The sequence below is a fragment of the Anthonomus grandis genome, chromosome 15 (assembly GCF_022605725.1).
Source record: "Anthonomus grandis grandis chromosome 15, icAntGran1.3, whole genome shotgun sequence".
Taxonomy (NCBI): Eukaryota; Metazoa; Arthropoda; class Insecta; order Coleoptera; family Curculionidae; genus Anthonomus; species Anthonomus grandis.
This window is the reverse complement of record NC_065560.1, coordinates 21,284,419-21,310,067: the sequence shown is the minus strand read 5'-3', so window position 1 is coordinate 21,310,067 and position 25,649 is coordinate 21,284,419. Positions and strand designations below refer to the sequence as shown.

At 33.3% G+C, this 25,649-nt stretch overlaps 2 protein-coding genes across 3 annotated transcripts in view; both read right to left on the bottom strand.

Annotated features, from left to right (window-relative positions):
- LOC126744869 (uncharacterized) overlaps positions 1 to 5,746 on the bottom strand; it is a 539,903-nt gene extending 534,157 nt beyond the window's left edge. For both annotated transcript variants that reach the window (XM_050452434.1, XM_050452435.1), the window contains exon 1: positions 5,401 to 5,746. The gene's annotated coding sequence lies outside the window, so the exon portion shown is untranslated. The remainder of the gene's footprint in view (positions 1 to 5,400) is intronic.
- On the bottom strand, positions 3,710 to 19,055 carry LOC126745320 (uncharacterized). Its single transcript, XM_050453091.1, has 8 exons — positions 18,968 to 19,055; positions 14,947 to 15,539; positions 13,158 to 13,212; positions 11,168 to 11,413; positions 10,532 to 11,104; positions 10,160 to 10,351; positions 6,767 to 6,860; positions 3,710 to 3,740 (listed from the first exon to the last, which is right to left on the bottom strand). Exons 1-8 carry the CDS (start codon positions 19,053 to 19,055, stop codon positions 3,710 to 3,712), a joined length of 1,872 nt encoding a protein of 623 aa, XP_050309048.1.
- Positions 19,056 to 25,649: the final 6,594 nt, after the last annotated feature.

Sequence of the window (25,649 nt, the reverse complement as noted above, 5' to 3'; positions counted from 1 at the left end):
GTTCATCTTACTTTTTTTTTTTTGAAAACACTTATATTTCTCAAAAATATTACATACAATTTTTTACACTAAAACTCTAAACAGTGCTTATAGCGCTGCTTTGCTGGCCTTGAGAAATAAGAATAACAATTAAAAAGAGTGTACACAAAAATCATAGTTAGGTATATACAAATAAATTGTAAGTAGATTACTATAAATAAGTTTTATAAAAGTAGCCACATAATTAATAATGGATTAAATAGAAAAGTATTTTTTTAGTTTTATTAAGAAAAGTTTTAAAATTTTGAATATTTCTCAAATTATTTGGTAGCCTAATAAATGCTTTATATGCAGAGTACATTGGGCTATTCAATCCAATTATCATTCTATTATACATGACATTTATACATCAGTCATTTTTCAAACTCCATTAACTTATTTAATTTAAAAACTTTAAGCTCTCTATAAAGTGACTATGTATTCATAAGTATATCATACTGAAATAATATTTTAAGGACCCCATTTATTCTTATTTCTTAGAACAGGTTCCCCATATAGGCAAAAAATATCTAAGGTGGAACAAGAGAAAGGCATTATAGATATTCATTTTTGTATTATCTGGTAGGTAATTTCGGCTTCTATATATACAGGGTATCATTGCATTTATTATGGATGTTATTTTGTTTATAGGAGTTTGCCAATTCAATAACTGATCGATATTCAGACAGAGAAATTTCATAAAAGCAACTTTCTCTAGGTTGATCCCATTTATGTTTAGTTGAATATTACCTACTTGTTTGTTTTTTTGTTTGAAGAGCATATATTTGGTTTTGTCTATATTAATTTTTAATCTGTTGCAAACTAGCCATTTATAATACAAGCTCATATCAGCATTAATAAGTTATGCCAACTCTTGTTCATTTCCTCCTGTATTTACAAGAGCTGTATCATCCACAAATGCAAAATATCAAGCTCGCAGGTTGGCACACCCCAAACTCAACGTACATTGTATACAATAAAGGCCCTAATACAGAGCTTTGAGGCACTCCATACCTGTTTGAAGACAATTCACTAGCTACACCCTCTCAAAAAAAATATTGACTTGTCATATTATTCAAATATATTGTCAAATATTCTTTATTCTTTATCATCAGAAATATCGTAGTCTATATAGAAAGACGATAAAAGCAGCTAAGGTTAAATATTATAGTGACCGCTTAAATATGTCCTCAAATAGGCAGAGAGAATGTTGGTCAATTATAAATGACTTCAGGCATTCTCACAAGAAAGTTTCAGAACCAGAAGTAAGACCAAATAGTTTAAATGATTATTACTGTAATATTCCTCATTTATTGCTCAAGGATGTGAATACTAATATTGATCCTTTGCATTATATTCAACAAGTGTCAGTTCAAAATTCTTTTTTCTTTTATCCTGTTAGCCTTACTGATGTTAGAGATGCAATTAAAAGCTTAAAAAACCATAAATCAGCTGGAGCTGATGGAATATCATCAAAATTACTACTCCTTTTGCCTGACTCAGCATTGAATGCCTTAGCTTCTGCCATAAACAATTCCTTTCATAATGGCATCTTTCCAGCATGTTTGAAGGAGGCAGTGGTTATCCCTCTTTATAAGGGTGGAGATGTGAGTGAGCCTTGTAATTTCCGTCCAATTTCTATATTATCTACCCTCTCCAAGATAGTTGAAAAACTTGCAAAAATCAGAATTTTATCTTTTTTGCAACATAATTGCATTTTATCTGCAAATCAGTTTGGATTTCAAATGGGAAAAGGGACTCATGACGCTGTTTTCGGCTTTTTGGAGAGTGCCTATGTGTCCTTAAATTCTGGAGAGTCCGCGGCGGCAGTGTTTTGCGATTTATCCAAGGCATTTGATTGTGTAGATCATGGAATACTGCTGTCTAAGCTCAATAATTATGGCTTTAGAGGTGTGGCATTGCAATGGCTGGAATCCTATCTGTCTAATCGTACCCAAAGAGTTACAGTATCTGGATGTTTATCCGATTCCAGATCCCTTAAAACTGGAGTACCTCAGGGTTCAGTGTTAGGACCACTATTATTTTTGCTCTATGTAAATGATTTGGCTTCATTAAAACTGCAGGGCAAAGTGGTTCAGTTTGCTGATGATACCACCATTTTATGGAATCATAGAGATTCTGATAATGTTAGAGCCCAGGTTTTTAAGGATCTTAAGATTTTATTGGAGTGGTGTGCTGCAAACAGGCTTGTATTTAATGTGGGCAAAACCTTTATTATGGGATTTAAGTGTGACGTTCAGGGCCTTATGTTTAGTGAAAACTCCCCCTTGCAAAACAAAGAAAGCTGTAAGTTCCTTGGTATTACCATTGATGGTCGCCTTCGCTTCGAAGATCATATCCTAAATCTTGCATCAAAATTATCCTCTGGATGCTTTGCAGTAAGAATGGCGGGGCATGAGCTGGGAGGGGTAGTTGCATGTTCAGTGTACTTTTCTCTTATTGAGTCCCACCTTCGTTATGGCTTGCCTTTTTGGGGTTTAAGCAACAAGGGATTATTAAACATAATTTTTGTGATTCAAAAAAAGGCAGTTAGATACCTATGTTCCGCTGGGTTAAGAGATTCTTGTAAACCTCTCTTTATATCTCAAAAAATCCTAACTCTTTTTTCTCTTTTTATCTTAGAAACAGCTACTCTTATTCATAAATGTCCTAAACCTCCCTCTAACACTGGTCATATGACTCGCCAGGTTAACGATTTTCCCTTACCAATCCCTACATCCTCCCTCACCAAGAACTCACTTATATACCTTAGCAAAAAAATTTACAACCATGTTCCTCTATGTATCAGACAAATTTTAGAAGTTAAGAGATTCAAAAAGGAATTAAAATCACTTTTATTATCCAGGGCATATTATAGCCTTGACGATTTTTTCAATGATACCTTTTAACCTGTGCTCTGACATCATTTTAGTGTTTTAGTTTTGTTTCCTGTTAAATAATTTAATTTACTTCTTCTAAATTCTGTTTTATTGACAGCTTTACTTATTTTTTAATGAAATTTATCAAAAAGATGCTTTTTTTTTTCTCAATCTGTTTTGTTATGATTAATTTTGGTAATGTGTGTAAATGTTATGGTAAAGTGTTTTAGATGTTATGTTTGTTTGAAATTTGAAATTTAAAGTAAATTTGGAATTTTTTAGTTTTTAGGATGCTTGTACACAAGATTTTGTTGTCTTACGTAATATAGCACATTTTCTTTCTTTCTTTCTTTCATATAAGTAGCTCTGAATTAGACTTAAAAGGAGGTTTCCAAATTTAATGAGCCCTAACTTTTTTAACAAAATATCGAAACTTACTATGTCAAAAGCCTTCTGTAAGTCAATGAATACCACAACTACAATTTCCCTCATATCTAGGGAGTTGGAGATATAGGTAATAAAATCAAATGTTGCTGCGAGAGTACTGCTATTTTCAATGAAACCATATTGATAACTATCCACCAATGTATTTTTATTTATAAAAGATGTGGTTCTTTTTTTAATATTTTTTTCTAGTATTTTTGTAAGGGTGTTAACAACAGTAATGGGTCTGTAGTTATTCATCTGATCTTTGTTGCCAGATTTAAATATTGGAGTAATTTTATCTTTTTTAATTCATTGGAATACACCAGTATTAAAGACATTATTTATTAATTTTGTAAGGATATTTATAATATAATCTTTTAAATTAATTATGTCCTAACACTGTTATCCCATCCTCGCCTGTAGAACAATTTCACTTTAAACCCATGATAATTTCAGAAACCTCATCACAACTGGTTGGTGCAATTTTCAACATACTATCACTACAATCAACTTCATCGAATACAATTTCATTATCAATATGTTGACTCTAATAAGTTCATTAACAATTTTCTCTCCGACTTGTGAAAAATGTTCATTTAGACAATTGACAATTTCCTTTTTTTCTTCAATAATTGTTCCATTTACTATTAAAAAATTAATTTGAGTGTTGTTTGATTTATTTTAAAAAAATTTGTTAATAAATTGCCAGTGTTTCTTTTGGCTGATGCCTGCATGTTCCCATTCTTTATGAAAATACTAAATTTTTTAATGTTTTTATTTTGTTACTTTATTCTCCATTATAAAACACATTACCAGGATTTTTTATATTTTTTTTGTAAGTACTTAAGCTTATGGACCAAAAAAAAAACTATTTATAATGTATGTATCCTGCCTCACCTTAATTATTGTTCTTGTGTATTATTTTTATTAAAATAAATTGAATTGTCTCAACTTCAAAAGTTGCAAAATAGAGGGCCATGTGCATAATAAATCAAATCAAATCTTGCTTTATTTTTTTAACATACATAAAATATGATAAACAAAGCATAAATTACTGTTTATAATTAAAAAATGTTACTGAAACAAAAAACAATACAGATGAATCATTACAAACCACTAATTTAAAAAGCTGCACTACACAATCCCAAATCACAGGGGTGATTGTGAATTGTAAACTTCAATTGATACTTGTAGATTAAGCAAGCAGTCTTAAGAATGAACAGGCATGGAAGAGTAAATATTTCTCATTGGACGAAAAGCAGACAACAGGAAACCCTGGAATTATATCCCAGAAATGTACCAAATAGCCCTTTTTTGGATAATAAACAACATTTGAAGAATATAACTGCTAGAGTATCCCTAGAAGGCAATAGAGTACTGAAGATGGAATTCAAATAATGAATAATAAACTACTAATACTAGGTAAATCAAGATTGACCCCAACAAAAGACATGTTGCAGGCCTTAGAATGGTACATTCTACTCAATACACTGACATTTGTCCATAAGATTGAAATTGGTTATGCTCCACAGTATTTGTTGAGTAAAGTCACCGAAAGCTCTGCCGAATTACATGATAACAACAGGCGATTGAGAATTCATTTTTATAACCTAGAGTTTCTCAAGAACATGCTCAAAATTCATTATTTTTTAATGGTTTAAACAAATACAATATGATGCCAATGGAAATCAAAACAATAAGAAGAAAGAAGAGTTTAGAAGTTTATTATTTAGAAAGTATAAAGTTTTTTAAAAGGGCTCCTAAAAATCTTTAATGGTAAATTTAGTACAATAAACCACTTATTTCTGAAACGATGATTTTAATGTTGGTGTGTCGAATTTGTGCCTCGTTTTTGTTTGTATAATATACATATGTTTGTGATAAATGTAAAGTGTTTATTATTTATTTAATTTTTTAAAAGGTCATATGGTAATTACTAAGTAACCTCATTGTATAACTCGTATTAGTTTTTTTGACTAAATAAAGGATGTTACTTTATCTGGGAGAATAACTCTAAGACTTAGCCTCAAAATATATTATCTAAGCAAGAAAATTACGAATATCTATATGAAATTACCTGCATGTCGTATATTTCTTCCTTAAATTATAGGGTCTTATAAAAACTACCATCACAATCTGTTCTTACACTCAAAAAAAATGGGGCTCTTGTGTTTTGGTAATTGACGGATGGTTGTTAACCCAACACCTGTCTATAAAACGTAAACTTATTCATCATTAAAAACACATCGTTCCCGAGTCCTTTTACCGATAAAACCGTACGCGAAACCCCAAACAATATGGTGGAAACGCACAATTTACACCATGTAAACAACGGCACTTTTTTACGTTCACCTAACACCGTGTAAAACTAAGCACTGATCTGGTGAAAAATGAAATTCATCTACACTCCCAGTAGTCCTTGCGATAAGGCGCGCCATATTAAAAACTGAGTCTGTCTGACAAAAACAAACGAAACGAGTCGGGTGTGGTGGCGCCACGTAGCGGGGAGAAGTGCAAGCGCGTATTATTGAGCGCAGTAGGATTTGCGGACGGTAATGTAGAGTTGGTGTGAGACTTCGCTAAGGCTTTATGAAGCGTTAGTGCAACTATACAACGTTTGGAGGCATTCTAAAATGTGTAGAATGTAACGGAATGTATGAATGTTCTATGTAAAGCATGATACTATTACCACAAAACATAACCCCCCTAGAAGAATATCTGCAATATTACCAACTGGCTATGAGTTTCAGCGCCATCTTTGACTGAAATGAAAACTACAAAATTTTCCTGATTTATGGCGAATGCGCCATTTAATATTATTCCTTTTGAATATTTTGATTTTACTTCGCTAAAGTGGTAAACAGTCGAAATAAAAGGTAATTAGAGTTAAAAACTAGTGTCTTCCTAACTCTAATAACATTTTTATTACGACTGTTTGCCACAAAAGCAAAAAAAGCTAAAAAAAAGAAACAATACATAATAAACAAATACCTATTTAAAAAATTGTAATTTATTAGATTATAATAATAATATTATTATTGTCTGTAAAAACATATTAGGCTATACATAGGTGTACATACAAATAGGACATAAAATTAAATACAAGCATATATTTATAAAGTAAAAAAATATAACTTAAGCGTAAAAAACTAATTCTGTAGTATACCTACCTAAATAAAAGTAATTCTGTTTAAAATACCAGGTTTTTATTTGAGGAAAGCTGCTAGGTAAGTACTTTAGAATGATGAATATAAAAAAAAACAAATAAATTTAAAGCATTTCAAAACAAATTAATGATTTTTAATTTTTCTGTCATGTACCTATGTATGTGTTTACACAAAAATATTTTATTTATTTTTCTTTTTTGCTTTTTTTTTAATTTATTATAGGCACTTATTTTAATGGGATCAATAGAATTGTTAGGTTTTTTTGATCTCAGATACTTAACAAATTTTGCATCCTTTCCCTTCGATATTAAATTAACTTTCTTGCACCAAAAAAAGAGACAACATCTAATCATATACTTTAAAATAATATTACCAGTATTATCTTAGAACATTGAAAGGCTAGAATTAGTAAACAACAACTTTGTTTGAGTCCAACATGTGCACAAGGGCAAGAGGGGTGTTTTGTTTACAAACATATTTGCCGATTCTCTGTTGTCAAGTCGACGCAAATTTCCAACGGAGGAAATTTTTAGCTATATTTTAACAACCATTATAACGTTAATTTAATTTATTTGTGTTGTATTTTATAGGAAAATTTAAAATAAAAAGTATAAATACTACAATTAACCTATTTTAAGAATAAATATAATATCCTTAAGCAAAAAAAAAACAAAATTATTAACATTCTTATCCCTAAAACTGCTTCTAAAAAATTTGAAGCGACAACACCGGAGCTTAAGCGCCTGAGCCATACGCGTAGTGTCATCTGTCAAACGGCTTTTTGTTTATTTTCGGGATTCGTGTATTTTCTTTAATTTTCGGTTTCAAAAGGAAAAAGGCCACATTTTAGTGTTTTTTTAAATTGCTAAGATGGGAAAAACTTGTGTCGTTTGTGCCGCATCATGATAAAAAGGTGATTCAAGCATATCTTTTCACAAGTAAGTACCGATACTTTCATAACATCACATCATGGGGTAACCATCATCATAAACGTAGAATAGGGGATCTTGATAGATATAAACCTAATAAAAACTTGAATGTGAAAGTGTGCGTAAAATACCAAAATATTTATATTTTTAAATCTAAATATTTTTTTGAACATATTCATCTATCAATAGGCTATAAAAAATATAAAACTAGAATTTTGTCCCTGGTTTTATTGCAGGATTTTATGTTTTTTTTTGTTGTTTTGGCAGAAAGAAGGCATACCTAATACCCATGTACCTATCTATGTATAGTTATGTTTTTTTAATATAGACATTAGGTAGATAGATGAAATTACTAATTTTTTATTGCCTTTAAAGAATTTTGAAATTTATTTAGATACTGATATCTATGTATAAAGTTAATTTTGTCTTTCCCTAAAATTTGGTCGATAATTTTTTATTTGTTTTACCATATTGCAACTTACAATAATACATATAGTAATTGGCACCACATATTAATTTATTACTGTAATTTTTTTTGCTTTTTGATTAAATATCAAATACTTATTATAGATTGCCTAATATATGCCCAAAGGGAACAATGGATTTCATTAATGGAAATCCACACAATTAAACAGAACATATTTGTTTGTTCAGATCACATCCTTAGAAGTGATTTCTTATATAAGGAAGATAATATTATCAGTAGCCAGACTATAAAACAAATCAGCTCTACCTCAAAGATAATTTTTTTTAAATATATTTTTCTAGTATAAAAAAATCATCACAAAAAGGATTAGTGTTACTCATATAAGCTTTATTTATAACTAATACTAATTAAATTAGGTAAGTGTGTAAAACTATTTTTTTACTAGGATTTCTGATGCACTGGTTAAAAACACAGCAGCGGATAATTCAGTTAATTTACCAAGTGATTTATCCTTCAAAGCTGCAGGGGCAGCTTTCCTGAAGAGTGCAAAAACTTCTTTAGCTTCCAAAATGGTATATAGTACAAACAGTGAAGCTAATATAGATAAGTATGGATAATTAAAATAGATTAATATTTTTGATACACCAAATTTTGTATAATTACAGATCTGATCATTCATCATCAACAATAACTGCATCTGAGAATAATAGTTCTACAGTAATCGTAGGGTCTAGGTCAACAATTACTATTTCTCATCAAAGCCGTTTTTGTTTAACTGGTACACATTCTCTGACTCTGCCAAGGAAAAGGTAAAAATACACTCAAAATAGACTACTAGTTTTTTGCCATATATTATCCTATTCTATATATCTTATTTAAAAGTGATATAGTATTTTATTGTGTTATATTTGTTTAATATTAAAATATTTAATATTAATTAAATGTATGATATTACAAAGATTCTTTATAATAACATACATTTTATTGATCAATTGGATTATCATAATACATTTTTTTAATTTTGGTAATACTATATTTTTATGTATATTAAATTCTAGGGCAAAATCAAAATGATATCCTGAGGACCTAAGCACTGATGATTCCACCGTTTTAAAAGCTAAATCACTTGTCACCAAATTATAGAAAAAAAATAAAGAAAATTAAAATTCGAAGATTGCAACAAACAAATTTGCGCCAAAGAAATTGAATTAGATCTCAAGTCATTATTAAAATACTTAAGAAATAATAACATGATTTTCGAAAAATATTGGGCAACATACTACATATTTTATTTGACTTGTAAAAGTACTTGTTTGTATATTACTACTAATAAACTATCTAATCTATTGTACATAGTCTTTATTCTTAGGTAAGCTTTGTTTTTTAGTATAAATTAATATGATATAATAATTGGTATTAGGTATTATATAGGTCACTAATAAATGTCTCAAAACCATTATACGGGCTAAATACTCATAATAAAAATCTTATAACCTACAAAAAACCTGCAACTCCTTCACAATTTGAACATCCTTGTAGTTTTAACTTTTTCCGCTGAAGCAATACTGTCTCTTTGAAAAAGTCAGCACCATAGAAGTATATTTTATGTGATATAAGTAAGTGATGTAAAACTGAGTTTTGTCCAATATAACAATAACAATAAAATTTTGCAAAATTTTAAAAATTTGTGTCTTAAAACATGATTTATTAAGAAATCTATAATATTATATTAATAAAATATTTAATTTCCATAAAAATGCTTTTACAAAAATGCTGCCTTTTATTAGGACCTTCCTCTAATGAAGTCCGTTAAAAAAAAACACATAAATAGCTCATAAATGGTAATATTACTTATAGTCAAACTCTTTAATAATTAATAAAAATTTATCAGGTAAATATTTGTTGACGACGTCACTGGTAAAGAGTGCTTGTATCGGTACCTATATTTGTGTTCTGTGTCGGTGACATCAACAATGCGATCGAGCGGCGTTGCGATGCCATTACCGTTTTCTCGTTTCTTCGTACTTTATTTTCATTTATTTAACGTATATTGACTTCAATATATTCGATATCTTATCAAATTTATTTTAAAAAAATGCTTGATATTTTATTAAAGGGGAGTAGTAGTATTGTTTTGTGCCTTCGGAAACAACTGAAAATTTTTATGCTATTATAAAGTGATTTTTGCCATTTCTCTATAAGCATTTGGCATCATTGCATCAGAGATGTTGCAAGCAAACAAACCTGCCCATAGTTCCACGGCATGCTACTTCTAGCCTTTCAATGTTCTAAGAGTATTATTATGTTGCTGACAATTTAAACTAAAAAAGTTCAATTCTTTTAATAATATATCTTGCAAAAGACAAGAAATTTTGGACGTATGACAAAGTCTTGGTATTAAATAAAACAATCGAGATATGGCTTGACTTATTAAAAAGCTGAAATATGAACCTGGCACCGTCAAATGGCAATTTATGTATTGACGAGCTTCTATGAAATCTAAATCTGCCGAGTGTTCCCTAAACGTCATATTTACAGTTTTAAAGACGTGTTTCAAAATAAATCCGGATACATAGTTAAATACACATCGAGAAATTTTAGAACGCCTTGAAGGAGGGGGAACAATTTTAAGATCAACTTTTAATGTTTCCGAAATTTCGTTAGAAATATCTGGCTCTAAATTACCATCTCCTAATAAAAAATTCTTTAAATGTTCCAAGGGTCCCTCACTTTCGTCCTCCTCACAATTAGCTCCTGGTGAGTGACTGGACATGAAATTGTTTGTCAGTAGTGCCTTAAATGAGGTAATAAAGTGAGAGACACTTGGAGTATTTTCCCTAAAACTATATCCTCTTATCATTGAAAAAAAGTTTTCCAAAGTATCCTGCTGGATAACTCTAGTTAAAATATAGGTTTTTGGATAAATATTTAACAATTTTCGGCATAAATATATAAATCCCTTTAGGGTGGTTATTAAATTTTTTACTGATGGCACTACAACAAACCGTTTTTTCAAATTTTTTCTTGAATTTGTGGTAGTCTTTTCAGGTTCAAGTACCTCATATTTCATAGTTTCCAAAATTTTGAGGGCGTCATACCAAAACGATATATGGGTACTTTCCTTAGTTACACCTGCTTTAAGTGGCTTCCCTGGGCTTCCAAATTTCTTGCTCGAATTCAGACTGTCGAAGAGTTTGTCGAAAAATAAAATTAAATTGGCAGTTTCTTCCGCTTCTCGTTCAAGATTAACTGGGGCATCTATAAAAAATTAAATAATATTTTAATTATTTATTAATAAGTATGAATGTTTCTAGTACTTACTCCAACTAAGGATCTTTTTCATATACACTCCGACCTGATTGCTGAAGACCTGTGTACAGCAGCTTACTCGCATTTTTTTAATTTTGTTCTTTAAAACGTGTACTTCAGTTAATTTAGGACATAATCGCAGTTCTTGGTCTTCAGTGTCCAAGAAATATAGCTGCTCAATATGGGACCATTTTGCTACAAAAGCTTTTCCAGACATTTTAAAATGCAGATTTTTGGTGAGTAAATTGTTTCTTAGTCCTTTAAAAAGATGTGGTGTATCAAACAATGGTACAACCTCTTTGCCATCAACTAAAAAACCTTCATATCTGTTTTCTATTCCCCTTCTCAAACAATATTCCTTAGTGTCCTTTTTCAATTGATTAATTGCCGCCTGGTTTGGAGCTCCTTGATCACACACCGTTGCTAATATATTTAAACCAATTCTGTGACAATTCTGAATTATTTTTTTAATGAAATATTTTAAAGTTTCCGACTTTGTTGGTCCTTCACTAAACGTAAAACATATTGGTTGCTTCCATTGACGAAACATCCCCTTTATTATAAAAACGTTAGCATAATCTGCTATTTTTGGACATCTTTTTCCACTTCCAAAATCTGCCAGACCCTTAATCTCATCCTCCTTACTATCATAGGATAATAGACTTCCAATAGATACTTCATCAAAAATAAGAATTGCATTTCGATCAATGGGTTTCATATTGTTTACTGTTTTCTTCATATTTTCAAATAAATGTTTATTTATCCCCGGTCTCAAGGGAATCCTATTAAGCAATTTGTTTAACGTTTGCTTAGCTGGCAATGAAAAAATTTTTGAAAGCAATCTGTAGCCTTTACCACTAGCCTTTAAAATTGTCAATGCAAGTAATTTTTCATCTATTGTAAACCTTCTTGCCTTTGGCTTTTGTTTTTGTGTTCGCACTTGCGATATAATGAAATTGTATGTTTGGGTGTTAACAGACTTTAGTAGGTTTTGAAAGTTAGGAGATTGAGCTAATTTCTCTGCCTCTGCCAACCTATCCTTAAATGATTTAATTTTTTTGCTCATTCTTCCAAGCTTATTGCTAGAGTCTATGACTTTCTTGTAGAGATGTTTGGCTTTTGGTGTTAATAATTTCGCTCTCGTAACATTGATTTCATTTAAAATTGTTCTTTTTCTTTTAGAACCTAAAAAAAGGCGTATATATTATTATAATACCTATGTCTGTAGTAGGTATAATTTTATGTATAATTTTGTATTTTATGTATTATTTTGTATTTTTATGATACAGACTTCCAACCTTTGGGTTTTTGGTGCACATATATGGAAACCAAAAGTTTGTATCTCGGTTAGTAAAAGAGCTACGACTTTGGGAATAGTCTCGTTGGATTCAGAACGTCGAAACTAAGACAAAACCGTTGGATTTTTAAAGCTAGTACTTATAGAAGCCGAGATATAGACTTCCAAACTTTTGATTTTTGGTGCACATATATGGAAACCAAAAGTTTGTATCTCGGTTAGTGAAAAAGCTACGACTTTGGGAATAGTCTCGTTGGATTTAGAACGTCAAAACTAAGACAAAACCGTTAGATTTTTAAAGCTAGTACTTATAGAAGCCGAGATATAGACTTCCAAACTTTTGGTTTTTGGTGCACATATATGGAAACCAAAAGTTTGTATCTCGGTTATCATTATTTTATGTATAAATTATATGTATAATTTTATGTGTTAGCATTATACAACTTTGCATAATATAATACAACATTTTAACACCTGTATAAAATGTATAATATGTATGTATGTATATTGCCATACAGACAAAAAATTAACACTTACTGGTTAAACCACCTGTTTTTAGTGTGATGGATGATGCAGGCCCTTCAGTTCTTGATTGATGTAATGAGATTTTAGTGCATGGTGTCCTTGGTGGTGATTTAAGATTTTTATCAGCTAAAATAACTTAATTTTTATATATACCTAATTATTATTACAAAGTTGACTTACCAGGCTGAATTTCCAATGGGATGTTGGTGTCATTTTGGGTTTCATTCAGGAATTCCTGACCTTTTGTGTTTGTTAAAACATTAATTGATGGCTTAACCGAGGGTCCTGCTTCATCAACCAAGGCTTCTAATAATAAAATTAAAAATACATATTTAATGCAGTCAAGTGAATTGGAGGTGCAAAATGCACTTAACTGTGCTAGGTTCAGTTAAGTGCAGTGTGTAACTCGAGGTGTAACTAGATAGAAAGATTTTGTTTTCATAGTCATGGACACGAAACAAAGACTGGGGTAAAAACGAGGGTAAAAACTATAAAAATAGAAATATGTTATTAATAAATAAATGTTTATTAACAGACCATGGGATCAGCTGAGGGACCAGCCATTTGTATAGGTACATACCTTGGTACATACATAGATATAAAAAAGCATATATTAGTAAAAAAAAGTACTTTATAGGTAAAAAAGGATCTTATTCTTGATACATAATATTATGCAATAAATATATAAAAACAAAATAGTAATAGGCCATATTATAAGTTACACAGCTCAAGAGCACTATATAGAGGTAACTTAATATCCATAGCCAGAAACTTTGAATAAATTAAAGAATGTGTAGTTTACCATAAAATAGATATAATATATTGGGGTTCACCCGAGGGTATGCCTAATTTATATTATTATTTATTACACAATTTTATACTTACCAGTATTAATCTCGGTAGGACTTTTTAGAAACAAGACAGGAACAGCTCTGTCTGAAATGCCTCTTCTACACCTATGAAGAAAGTCTTTCTCAGAAAAATGCCTGGCACAAACACGAAATTTTTTATGAATTTCGTCGTAGCTGTAATTCCTTAACAAAGGGTTGTTAATGTTTTCAATCCACAGTTTAAACACATCCATACTAGGCTGGTCTTTTGGTTTGGGAAATTTAAACCGAGAACTAAATTTGTCATTGCAATTTAGCACACAACATTTAACATAACTTGGTGCTTTGTCACCAAAAAAAGACATTGTGAGAATATTTTACACTACTTCTTAACAAAACTAATAATAAATAATATAATCTTCGCACAAATAATATTTACAACACTACAATATGATAGGTACACTATACACTACAAAAAAATTATCAAAAAATTTGCAAGAAATAGAAAATTTGCAAGAAAATAGGAAAATACCGTTCAGCAGAAACCAGAAACACGTAAAAAGTACAAACTTTTTTTGCGATTGGCTATTGAGGAAGTAGGGGAATAACATCAAAAGTAATTCGTTAGAAGCGCCATCTAACATTTTTTATTACTAACTTTAAACATCGATTTTCGTTGCATAAAATGCAACTGCGGAACTAGTGCGGATGTAGGTTTTGTAGTCACCAGACGAGAGATCCTATACTCTTAAACACCAAAATAATACACTTGTTAACGGATAACAATACTTTATTGTACCAATCGTACAAGAAAACAGCTACATAGCTTAGACACGTGGAAGTCAACGACTTTTACAACCAGTCTCTGTCACGACTCAGGTGCAACCTAATCCGCCATAATGGATCGAATACATCCTGACAATTGACAGCCTCCACTCCACTCTCGGAGTGAGTGAGAGGGCGATACAAGTCCCCACACACTCCCCTCCTAGTGTGAACGTTACAATTCAACAAAGTCACAAACATTATATAATATGGAAAGATTAATAAAATTATGCATTAGCAACATTAGAATAACACAAAGTTACAAACACTATAATATGCAAAGATTAATAAAATTATATATTTGAAAATCTCACTTGCTTTTTACGAGCGTAAGTTTTTAAAACCTTTTCAACCATTGGTACTGGCAAATCGCCAGGACCGTCCAAGTCGTGGGTTCCAGCCAAACTGGATGAGGTGACTGGCGAATTGCCAGCACCATTCGAGTCCTGGGTTCCAGCTAGACTCGAAGGGGTGGTTAAAGGAGGGTCGCTATCAAGTGTATCAGCTAACAAGTCTTTAGACATGAGATATGCCGGCTTAAGTAGCTCAACCGAGACGCTTTTCGTTTTCCCGTTGATATCGATATCAAACACCCTATCGGACAGTCTTTTAACAACCTTGTAAGGTCCGGAATAAGTTCGTTCGAGTGCCTTCGCAACAACATTGCGTAAGAAAATATGGGAGCATTCGTATAAATTTTTAAAAACAAACGCGCGCCTCTTGTGGTTATGTGTGACTGGAACAGGCCTGACGAGTCGCATAAACTCACGAAACTCCTCAATGAATGTGCGAGGATCAGGAGTAAAATCCCCTTCAAGAAAGAATTCGCCAGGCATGCGAAGTGTCGTGCCAAACAAGAATTCGGCAGGCGATGCCTCGGTGTCAGCACGAACATGAGAGCGCAACCCTAAAAGAACCGTGGATAAGGTCCGCGTCCAATTCTTGTCATTGTGACACTTCAAAGCGGCTTTAAGGCAACGATGCCAACGCTCGATCATTCCGTTTGCCGCGGGGTGGTAAGCAGTCGTATGGATGTGTTGAGTGCCAATAAGGCTAAGTAAGGCTTTAAATAAGGTGGCTTCAAACTCAAGACCCTGGTCAGAGGTAATAACTTTGGGAGACCCATAACGAGAGACCCATGTATCATAAAAGGCCCGCGAAACAGTTTGGGCAGATTTATCCGGGATTGGAATGGCCTCTACCCAACGGGAGAACCGATCAATCATTGTCAAAATATAATGGAAGCCGTTGCTTGGAGGTAAGGGGCCCACCAGATCGATATGTACGTGGTCGAAACGACCATCAGGGGTTACAAAATGTTCAGGAATAAATTTGACATGCCTAGAAACCTTGGCATGCTGGCAATCTAAGCAGGTTTTGCACCATAGTGCAACATCACGGTGCAGACCGGGCCAAATGTACTTCATGCGAATTTGCCTGTCAGTTGATTTGGTTCCACAATGGGCAGCGTTATGTATACGATCAAAGATCACGCGCCGTAATGGCAAAGGGATAAAGGGGCGAATGGAGTCGCCAGAGACATCACAATATAAAGATGTCTTGTCAGGACCAAAGTCGAAGGTTTTAAAACAGAAGTCTTTATGGGGTGTCTTAATAAGCTCTGCCAGTTCTTCATCTTTGCTCTGCAAATCAGAAATTTGTTTTAGAGAGATGTCTATGGGTAGAGAGAGAGACTCAATACGTGACAAACAGTCAGCCACCACATTATCTGAACCTTTAATGTATTCAATGCACGTAGTAAATTGGGAAATGTATGAAAGTTGGCGAGATTGCCGGTGAGAAGCTTTGTCTGGACGCTGAAGAAAAGCGTAGATCAAGGGCTTATGGTCGGTCACAACCTTGAACTCCTGACCTTCAAGATAATGCTCAAAGTATTTAATTGCCTCGTAAATGGCTAGCAATTCTCTATCGTAAGGACTGTATCGAGTCTGCCGAGGCGACAATTTCTGAGAATAGAATGCCAAAGGCTCCCAGGACTGCTTCGTTCCATCAATCGGTTCAGACAGTTGTTCGAGGGACGCACCAATCGCAATGTCAGAGGCGTCGGATACCACACGGAGTTCCGCACCAGCGCGGGGATGGACTAGTAAGACCGCACTAGCCAGCTCCTGTTTAACTTTTTCAAAAGCTCGTTCAGACTGATCCGTCCAGATGATAGGACTTTGATCATTTTTACGCGAGTCCTTGAAATATGCATTTAAAGGAGCTTGAGAGGAGGCCGCGGTAGGAATATTGCGATGGTAAAAATTTACCATGCCTAAGAAGCGGCGAAGCTGAGAGACCGTAGAAGGCTTAGGGAAACTTAAAATGGCTTCAACCTTAGTAGGAATAGGAGATATACCACGATGGTTAATGCGATAACCCAGAAAATCAATTTCATTAACGGCAAGAACACATTTGGCGGGATTTAAGCGAAGACCAAATTCTCTAAGTCTTTCGAAGACTGCTCGTAAATGAGTGTGATGGTCTTCAATGGTTTTGGAGAATACCAAAATATCGTCCTGATAAGCAAAGGTAAAATCAAGATTGCTCAAGGCTTGGTTGAGATATCTCTGAAAGGTCTGGCTAGCATTACGCAAGCCGAAAGTCATGAACATGAATTCGAACAAACCGAAGGGAGTTATTACAGCAGTCTTTTCGATGTCCTCAGGATGAACTGGAATCTGCTGATAAGCACGAATAAGATCAAGCTTGCTGAAGATTTTTTTACCATGTAATTCACTGGAGCAGTCATATAAATGGGAAATGGGATATTTATCCGGTTTGGTGACAGCATTTAACGGTCTATAGTCACCACACACCCGCCACTCGGTGTCACCCTTTTTGACCATATGAATGGGACTTGCCCAAGAGCTAGAAGAGGGTCTACACCTACCAGTGTTTATCCAATGCTGGAACTCCATTTTTGCATACTTTAGCTTATCAGGCGGTAGCCGACGAGCCCGAGCTGACAAGGGAGGTCCTGAGGTAACTATATGATGGAAAACTCTAGGAATTTTTGGAGGAATATTGCAGGAGCTGCCTGTAATTTCTGGGAATTCTGAAAGAATTTTTTTGCACTCACTATCTATCAGCACACAATGTATGGAGTGTACAGGAGCCTCTTTGACAATTCCTTTAGAGCATAGCTCAGTTGAAGTGTCCAGTAAACATTTCCTGCGTAGATCAACCGCCAAATTATACTGAAAAAGTAAATCGGCGCCAATAATGGCATATGGAACCTCCGCGATACAAAAGTTCCAGGATATATCGCGCCGCAGCCCCAAAATCAGAGTACGAAGCGCCTCACCATAAGTATTTATGAAGCTATTATTAGCGGCATAAAGTTTTAGCCGAGCCGGTCTGTCGCGAAACCTAGGATCGACTGGCACTAGCGAAATGTCCGCACCGGTATCGACAAGATAAATTTGACCTGTGGTCCTGTCACGGATATGAAGACGTCGAGAAGGTCCAATCACACCATTACCTGCCGCCTCCAAACAGGAAGGTGTAGAACTTAGTTTTTTGGCTTAGCTGAAAATTCCGCGAACATTTTACACCACTCTTTGCACGAAAGAGCGTTATTCGGGTATTTCTGATGCGCATAACATAACTCGGATTTCGCAGAATTACTCCTGCGACCCTGATTGGACCCAGACCGTGACCGACCGCGACTGCGTAAGCGTTTAAATTCCATTTGCATTTGCTTAAATGATTCCATCATGGTGTCAAATTTTGCCTCGAGCTTTTGAAATTCAGAGCGGTCTACTGGCAATGATGGTACGGGTTTTTTAAACACCCCGAAAGCTTGGGGAAATTCAGCGTTCGAACCCGGTTGACACGAAATTTTGTCGGCGATAGTGGCTAAAGTTTCAAGGTCCTTGTCTGATACAATCGTTAGAATGTCGCGCTGTTGTTGCGAAAGACACTCGAGAAAGATTGTTTTAAGAACTTGATCCGAGAGGTTACTTTCATTTAAATCACGAAGTTGACTCAATACTATAGAAGGTTTGCAATTAACATCGACACGACCCTTTAATAACTTTTTTAAACTGTCCTCCTTAGATAAGGAAAAACGTGAAACAAGCTTGGCTTTTGCTTGTTCAAACGCATCACCCGGAAGCGGACTCGATTTAATTATTGAGCTGATACATTTGAAGGCTTCCTCATCGTCAATAGCCATAACTAAATAATCGAATTTTGTAGAATCTACAGTTATATTGGCACGGCGGAAAGCGGCATCGACCTGAAAAAGCCAGCACTGAATATCAGAAGTTATAATTTTGGGAATTTTAGGCGAAACAGCGTCGATGCGGCCTTCATTACAGCCATTACCGGCAATAACGTTAGCCAGGGCGTCCCTGACATCACGTAGTTGAGCATTAGTTTGATCTAATTGCACTTGTAGCTCTTCAGACGACATAATGGAACAAAATGAATAATATATGTGAAATAAATGAATAAAATAAAAAAGTATGATCTAATTTTAAATTAAAAATAGTTTTCCAACACAATATTTAATACAGTAAAAACAGTGACGATAATTAATCAAAAGGGATGATTATCACACACCCATAATAAAAAACTAAATAAATTTAAACTTTTGTACCTTTACGCACTGCACTGAAGTATCAAATCAGCTGATCCCTTAATCACAAGTTTGAAGTTTGAAATCAGCTGATCCTGCTGTCAGACGGCGAGATGCGAGAGTCAAGTGGCGAAACGTCGCGCCCCAAATTACAGCAACCAGCCAAACATCCGGCAACCGGCAAACAGCAACCGTACAAACGCTACCAACAAGTGCGGCCAACAGTCGAACTGAAAAAGCCGGCTGCACACAGCACAATTTCAACCGACAGCAACTGCGTGCCAGAATTCTGCCTAGCGATACGAACAATCACAAAGCCGGACGCACACGATGGCAGATGGGAAAAATTGGCAGTAAGGATACTGAAGACGGCACAATTTTTCAATAAAATTCATTAACAACACTACTGAGCGATCACATCACCGTTCCAGGGTAAAAATTAGTAAATAGCGTACTAGTACACTGCTAACTTACAGCACACGCACAACCGTTACTATATGAACGTCGGGGTCACCACTGTAGGTTTTGTAGTCACCAGACGAGAGATCCTATACTCTTAAACACCAAAATAATACACTTGTTAACGGATAACAATACTTTATTGTACCAATCGTACAAGAAAACAGCTACATAGCTTAGACACGTGGAAGTCAACGACTTTTACAACCAGTCTCTGTCACGACTCAGGTGCAACCTAATCCGCCATAATGGATCGAATACATCCTGACAATTGACAGCCTCCACTCCACTCTCGGAGTGAGTGAGAGGGCGATACAAGTCCCCACACGGAACATACTTGTGGCGCCATCGTTGATTGAATAGATCGTTCTCAAAACATGTGTTCAGATGCGTCCATTTAAGAAAATCTTCTAGGGGGGTTATGTTTTGTGACTATTACCACAGCGTAACTACGGAACAGCTCCACAACTTCGAGCGGTCTCTCTGATCTGGCGGTCGGCAAGCAAGCGAGATGGAATGGTATTGTCTTTCTCTCGCTTGGGGTAAGAGTCAGGGCCTGATTAAAAGGTTTTTTATTATTGAGCAAAATGTTTCGTTTCGGCCCGACAGTACCGTAGTAGGTAATTTTTGAGCTTTATTTTAATACTAGACTGTCTAATGCAGATATTACAATGAAATTAGCTATCCAATAGGTAGGAAATAAATGTTTTACCTGGATAAACGAGATATTTGATTGCTTTTATTTCCGAATGATTAATGATCATAATAATAGAACAGTAATATCGATGTTTGATTAAATCAATATCGCAAATCAATTTAATAAAAAAAAGGTGTGAATAATAATAAAATTACGTAGTTTAGAGTTTTAATATATTTTATTGCCTATTTTAAATCATGCCTAAAGATCTTTACAGATGTCTCTATCTTTTTTAAGAAAACAATATGCTTAACTAATATAGAAATATTTAAAATTTAAACCTAATCACTATTTATTTAATATTTACAATAATATAAGAGTGGGTTTTGCTCATAAATAAAAATTTTACTACCTAAACCTAATCGCTATTTACACTGATATGGTAGTGGGTTTTTCAATTTAATTGTATGTATTTTAAAGGTTTTTCCATATTATTAGCTTATTTTTGTTTATTTTTTTAAAATTGCCATTTACTGTTTTTAATGTGTAATAAATTTTTACTCTTAAATACAATCTTATACACTTGTTACTCAAGAATCCGAACTGATGCGGGGTTATAATTTTATATTTAAGCAAAAAGGATAAAAGTCGTTTCTTTACCAGTCTTTCAATAATCTTCGATAATGTTGGGAGAAGTGCAATTGGGCGGTAGTTCGAACATTGATCCTTCTCGCCCCCTTTTGTAGTATAAATTCTTTTGGGAAATATTTACAAAGACTGGAAAAAAGGTAACATATCGCTTAAAATTAAAAGTGTACTACAAATATTTGTTGTTGTAGCTAATTTTTCAAAATTCTGTTGAAATATCATTTCAATTCTGCAAATTAGCTCGACAAATTTATCATTTGGTATTTGCAGATTTCCAAATGTATCTTTGTTGGCATTTTCGTATGCTTTTAAAAAACAATAAAATGAAGAGTCATCCAATTCAGTGTGTTCTTTACTGTATAAAATGCAAGGATCACAAGAGTGGATCCGCAAAGTTTGTTTTAAAAGGTATCCGCATGTACCTAATAAAATTCTTTTGCAATAGCTCTTTTTTTGAGTAAACCATGCTATTTATTACAAGGTTTGAATTATTTCCCTTTTCAACCTCCTCATCCTCAGGTACAAAATCGTCTTTAAATCGTCAAAAGTCAGGAAGCTTTAAAAGCGTTTGATCAGCATCTGCCTCACAATTTTCTGCACCTGAATTAAGCAGGTTAACGCACTGCAATTTCTTAAAAGTCCTCTGAAACTGTATGGCGGTCGGGTTGATGCAATTTCCGTTCTCACTTCTTATTTTACCAAAATGATTTTCAAGACAATCTTGGTTTAATCTTTTGGTAAGTAAATATTCGAATCCAGCAGTGTCACGAAGAAAATTATATAAATTTATGACGCTATTTATGGAAATTTTAATACATTTAATGAACCTAATTGTATTCGTGATGTTAATATTATTTCTGTCTCGAACCTCAAGTTTTTCGATCAAAGACAAACATTCCCGTAGAAACTCCAATTGAACAGCTGTTCCTTTAAATGCAGCATTATATTTTTTCGACGCAAAAGTTTGGGATGAATTTAAAATATCGAAAAGACGATCCATTGTGTTTAGAAATTGCCCGGTTTCAGTAGCTTTTGCAGGAAGGTATCCAAATCTGTAAAATGTAAAAACTCATACCCACATGAACTGAATAGCTAAATACTTGGGTGGCTAATTTGACTTTCATCTTTTGAAAATTAGATGGATATATGTGGGGATCTGTTAATTTGAATGCTGCTTTCACAGGAAATGTTTTATCAATTTCATAAAAGTCTTTTATATATTGCCACGAAATTTCTTTACCATCGACATAAAAGTTGTATTTCATTAGCATGTTTCTAATCGCTTTGATAATATGTGGAACATCAAAAATATAAAAGATGTACTGATTGTTTAAATAAAATCCAGTATGTTCTGGAGAGACGTTTAAAATATTTGAAAGTTTAATGTTATTGGATCCCATATCGGAAGTAACTGCACAAACCGTTAGCCCAACAGTTTCCAATTTTTGGAAAACATCAGTTAAAATGATCTTTAATAATTCCGCTGGACACGAAGTATGGCAAAGAAAATATGCAAGAGGCTCCTTCCATTTACAGTAAAGGCCTCTTAACATGAGAACGCAGGCAGTCAAGGTAGGTTTAAAAATCTTTTTCCCTTTGTCACCTATGGCTAACCCAATTATATAGTCTTGATTGCGTTCATAAAATAAATTAGCTTTAATGGACATTTCGTCGAAACATAATATGCAATATTTCCTTTGTTTTTGAAAACTGTCAATCTTTGCTTTCAATAGTTTATAAAATTGAGGGTTATCTAATCCTGGTTCTATTTTAACTGCTCTCATTTCCTGTAGCAATGTGTTTGGTGAGGGAAGACAATATTTCTTCATTAAATATTTTTTGTAAACTCGGGGCCCGAAAAATGCAAAAAGCCCAGAAAAAGGCAAGCATTCAAGTTTAAAATTTTTACTATAACGTCTACCCTTTGCTTTCTTATTCCCTTGTGCTACTTGCACATTAATACATTTAGCAGTGTCTTCCAACTTGCCAAATTTAAATGTCAGAGACATATATTGGTCCAGAGATAATAGAGATATATTATCTAAGTTATTTTCCAATTGCTTTCCCATTTTCAAGTACCTGAACCCTTTGTCGCAAATATTTGTTTTCTGCCGTTAATAACTTAATAGTATGCCTATATTTTACCTTCCTCGGAGTATCTGAACTCAAACTGATCGATGTTTGGATAGCACAATAACATTTGGAAGATTGCTACCAATTGAAACATCGGCTTCGAACTCGGTGTCAACTGTAATTGTTTGATTAGCTGAAAAAATACATTATACTTAAATTTGTAAATAATTAAATGATTTTTTTACATGCACCAGGAGAAGTAACAAAATGATACCGTTTTATATCATATTTATTTATTAAAAAGTGAAGAGAAAGTTTAACAAGTAAACAAAAACCAATTATTATTGTTCAACTTAAAACAAACTGAAACAAGCAGTATGTAGTGTTAAATTAAAAACACCCTATCATTACCCTTTAATAGAACAGTTTGGCACTGCACACACGTGTCCCGATTTTCTATCACTCATTTCGCAATCAAAGTAACAAAGCGTCTGCAAATCATCAAATCAAAGAAAACGAACAAAAATACATAAGAATATCAGCGCACGCTACTGCTACTGAACGAATAATGGTAAAACCGACAACCCGATCGGACGCCAAGGAAGTCTTTTACCCCAAGAGGCGGGGCATAAACGCTGCGCGACTAGATCGACGCAAACCTTTTCTCATAAGAAAGTTGTGGAGCTGTTTTGTAGTTAAGCTGTGCTATTACTGGCAAGATAAACCAGTGTTGCCAGGTCAAAAAATAAAAAATCACCAGGTCGGAGCCAAAAAAGTTGCCAGATTTACATTATTTTTCACCAGATTTTATTCAATCAGTAATAATTGTTTTTAAGTTGTTTTAAATTATTTGTCGCTTTTTTTAAAGATGATTCAGTGGTACATATTATTATTATATAAGTGAAACGCTTTACTCGAAAATAAATAAATAAATAAACTACTTTAAGTATTTTGTTTCTATTTATTTATTATTTAGTATAATATGCAAGGTTCTTTTTCCCTCAAAAATATAACAAAAAATAATATTCAATCAAAAAAAAACATTGAAAACAGGCCAACAAGATATTCAAATGTATATAAAGATATATTTTATTTAGGTATATACATATTATCATTACGTTTTGATGTAACAATTTTTGATATGTTAAAATCATAGCAGTTTTTATCAATCAGTCTTTTAGTATGTAAAATACCACTTATGGTTACTTCTCCTAATTTGTTTCTCAATTTTGTTTTATTAAGATTGATAGTTAGGGTTGCCAAGTTTTCCACAAGCCAAAGGAGGACTTTTCTGGAAAGAGGGGGGGAGGGGGTGTGCATGCCTGCATGGAAGAACGAGAGGTTTTCGAAGGGCGGGAAGCATGATCTTATAAAATTTAATAAATGTATAATTTCATGCAAACATAAATTATATTTCTTATATTGCAATTTGCAAACATAACGTAAATAAATTTTGTAACGAAAATAAATAAATTCTAACGAACAAATAATAAAAATTAACAACACAAAAAAAAGGAAAATATTATATGCAAACTTAATCTAATAACGCAAATCTAAAAGAAGTGCCTATTGTGGCAATACAAATAAAAAACGAAACTTAAGAAAAACTTGACAGAAATTAAACAGATACTGATAAAACGACATACAATAATATTTATCAGCTCTTAGGGAAACAAAAATTTATATTTCTGCTCAGATTTTGCGGCAGATAATAAAGAATTATTTGATTTTATTTTTTTGTAAAAATCAACACACTTTTCGGGCTGATTAAAAAAAATTATAATTTCGCTTTTAATTAGCTCTTTTGAAGCTTTGTTTCTTTCATCTCGCCACTTCGTGTTCATAACAGAGAAAACCCTTTCAGGAAAAGCGGAACTAGCTGGCATGCTTAAAATATATGATATCACTTTAAAAATATTAATAATATTGGGAATTTCGATTGCATTAAAAATGTTTACATATTTGGCTACCGTATCACAATTTATAAAATTAGGATCTACTGTTTTCAGCCTATCAAAAACTTTTTCAAATACCTGGCGCTCGTCAAATAATTTATCACAGTCTAATCCTATTATGTCCTGCAAACGCAACCGCGTAATAACATTAATAATGTCATCATAATTAAAGCATTTTTAACTTAGTGATATTTTGCTTAATAAATGTGAAGTTGAATTTTGGTCCAGTTCACATCTATCTTTACAATATTTTATGGCAATCTCTAGAAATGAAGCAAAATCTGCCTGAATACTTTTCTTTTCGCTTTCAGGTATTTTTTTCAAAAGCTCCATAACCTTAAATCCAAAAAATTTCTTATTGACCCTATCAGATAATTTACTTAAAAATGTCTCTATTATTTGAAAGATGTTTAAAACTGTTGTGTCATTTGATTCTAGTTTTAATACCCTGTCTTAAAAAATTTTTAGAATGTGGGATAAAAAGTTTAAATATATTAAAACCTTGTCTGGAATTTCATTATCAGAGATTAACAAGGCTGATTCAACTACCTTTGGTAAATCTTCTGCCGATAGAAAATAAGATTTTAGAGCATCCCATAACAACACAACTCTATTAATAGCCGGTGCCATTGATAGCCATCGGGTTGTTACATGACG

Excerpts from the sequence above, each read along its gene's own strand:
- LOC126745320 (XM_050453091.1), bottom strand. The coding sequence starts at position 19,055 with ATGTCGTCTGAAGAGCTACAAGTGCAATTAGATCAAACTAATGCTCAA. Across the intron at positions 15,540-18,967 it reads CCTGGCTAACGTTATTGCCG|GGTTGCGCTCTCATGTTCGT; the intron begins GTAATGGCTGTA and ends CGGTTCTTTTAG. Across the intron at positions 10,352-10,531 it reads GAATTTTTTATTAGGAGATG|ATTTAGATTTCATAGAAGCT; the intron begins GTAATTTAGAGC and ends AACACTCGGCAG.